Here is a 2,110-nt window from a genome sequence, read left to right on the forward strand (position 1 = left end):
TGTCAGTAAAATGGGTATAACAACGTGTAGAGGCTATGTGAGATTTAATTACATTAATGCATAATGTACCCAGTGTATGGCTTAGCCTATACTGTATTATGAATAAATGATATGTTACTATTGCTCATCAGAGAAGGCAAAGGATGGATGATTCTATCTGGACTATGGACTCTGACCAAGTGATCTCCCTCCCCGCCCCGCCTCCCCCCCCCCCCCCCCCAGGAGAGCTAAGTCTTGTGTCTCTAATATGGAAGTGGAGAACCAGACTCAGGTCACCAAGTTCATTCTTGTGGGATTCCCTGGGAGCTGGGCCATGCGAGTAGCAGTGTTCCTGATGTTCCTCATCGCCTATGCTCTGACAGTGGCTGAAAATATGGTCATCATCTTGTTGGTGCAACAGAACCGGCCACTGCACAAGCCTATGTACTTCTTCCTGGCCAACCTGTCTTTCCTGGAGACCTGGTACATCTCCGTGACGGTACCTAAGTTGCTATTTAGTTTTTGGTCTGTGAGCAATAGTATCTCCTTCACTCACTGCATGATACAACTGTACTTCTTCATTGCGCTCTTGTGCACAGAATGTGTGCTCCTTGCGGCCATGGCCTATGACCGTTATGTGGCCATCTGCCGTCCACTCCACTACCCCACGATTATGAGCCATAGGCTCTGCTTCCACTTGGCTCTTGGCTCCTGGGCCATTGGCTTTGGCATCTCCTTGGCTAAGATCTACTTCATCTCCCGCCTCAGTTTCTGTGGCCCCAATGTCATCAATCACTTCTTCTGTGACATCTCTCCAGTTCTTAACCTCTCCTGCACAGACATGTCTGTAGCTGAGCTGGTGGACTTTGTCCTGGCACTGGTCATCTTTCTCATCCCCCTCTCTATCACCGTCCTGTCCTATGGATGCATCCTAGTTACCGTTGTACGCATGCCCACCGGAAAGCAGAAAGCATTCTCTACCTGTGCCTCCCACCTCGTGGTGGTAACCATCTTTTATTCGGCCACTATTTTCATGTATGCCAGGCCCCGAGCCATCCATGCCTTCAACATGAACAAAGTAATTTCCATCTTCTATGCCATTGTCACCCCTGCTCTCAACCCTTTCATTTATTGCCTAAGGAACAGAGAGGTCAAAGAGGCTCTGAAGAAACTGGCCTATTGCCAAGCTATCCGGTTGGACTAGTCAATTACAAATTATTAGAAAGAAATTACTTGGTTCAGTGCTCCATTCTTTCTCCTTTAATGCCTGAACTGATACTACTCATGTCATCATTCATCATGACATCACCACATCCCCATCAGCCCAGGCGCTTGGCTGTGTTGTGAGGTCTGCATCTGCACATGTGGTCTGTGGTCTAAGGTCATACCCCTTGTATAGAGAATCCTTTTTGGCTAAGACCTAAAATGGGGTTTCTGAGACTGTGTCTAAATTCTCAACTGTGTTAAGTGGGTGAGCAGGTTGGCAGCATAGGCGTTAGCTGTTTGGGGATCCAGCAAGCATGAAGGGTTGTGGGCCAACAGGTTTGGGATGGCTTCCCAACTGAGACAGAGGTAGCAATGTCCTCAACAATCTCATCCTGGATGTTGTTTGGGGAGTCAGTCTTGGTGGCAGAGACTAGAGACTGCTCCTTTAGTTTCCCCAACACTTTTTGTAAGTAGCTGGTTCCCTGTATTTCATACATTTATGCTTCAAAGAGCTAGAGTGCTTTCTGTTATCTGCGCACAAACTATACCTAATACAATTATCATTTGTCTTCCGACATAACTTATACTGTTGCTTGGTAATGAATTTCACATTTCCCTTCTAGATTTACACTATGTCTGTGTTTATTTGTATCCTCTAGTAGATGAGCACAAAATAAGTGAGAAATAAATAAATATCATCAAATATACTATTTGTTGAAGGAAATGTTGCCCTCGTTAGTCATCTATTCTTCTGACCTCAATGTTCTCCTTCCTCTTCAATCTGCTTTCACTCCTCCTGGCTGTCATCTCTCAGCACGCCATCTCAAATGGAGGCATCTAGTCCAAGTTTAGGATTTGGCATATTTCCATTCTATGCCACAGTGATTCTCAGTTGTCCTACTTGTTTATCTGATACTCTTCCTAG

General features: G+C 45.6%; 1 protein-coding gene across 1 annotated transcript; it reads left to right on the forward strand.

Moving 5' to 3' along the window:
* Nucleotides 1-247: 247 nt before the first annotated feature.
* Nucleotides 248-1,183, forward strand: LOC101083761 (olfactory receptor 6B1). Its single transcript, XM_006929462.2, has one exon. It carries the CDS (start codon nt 248-250, stop codon nt 1,181-1,183), a length of 936 nt encoding a protein of 311 aa, XP_006929524.2.
* Nucleotides 1,184-2,110: the final 927 nt, after the last annotated feature.

This window comes from Felis catus, chromosome A2 (genome assembly GCF_018350175.1).
Source record: "Felis catus isolate Fca126 chromosome A2, F.catus_Fca126_mat1.0, whole genome shotgun sequence".
In the NCBI taxonomy this organism is placed as follows: domain Eukaryota; kingdom Metazoa; phylum Chordata; class Mammalia; order Carnivora; family Felidae; genus Felis; species Felis catus.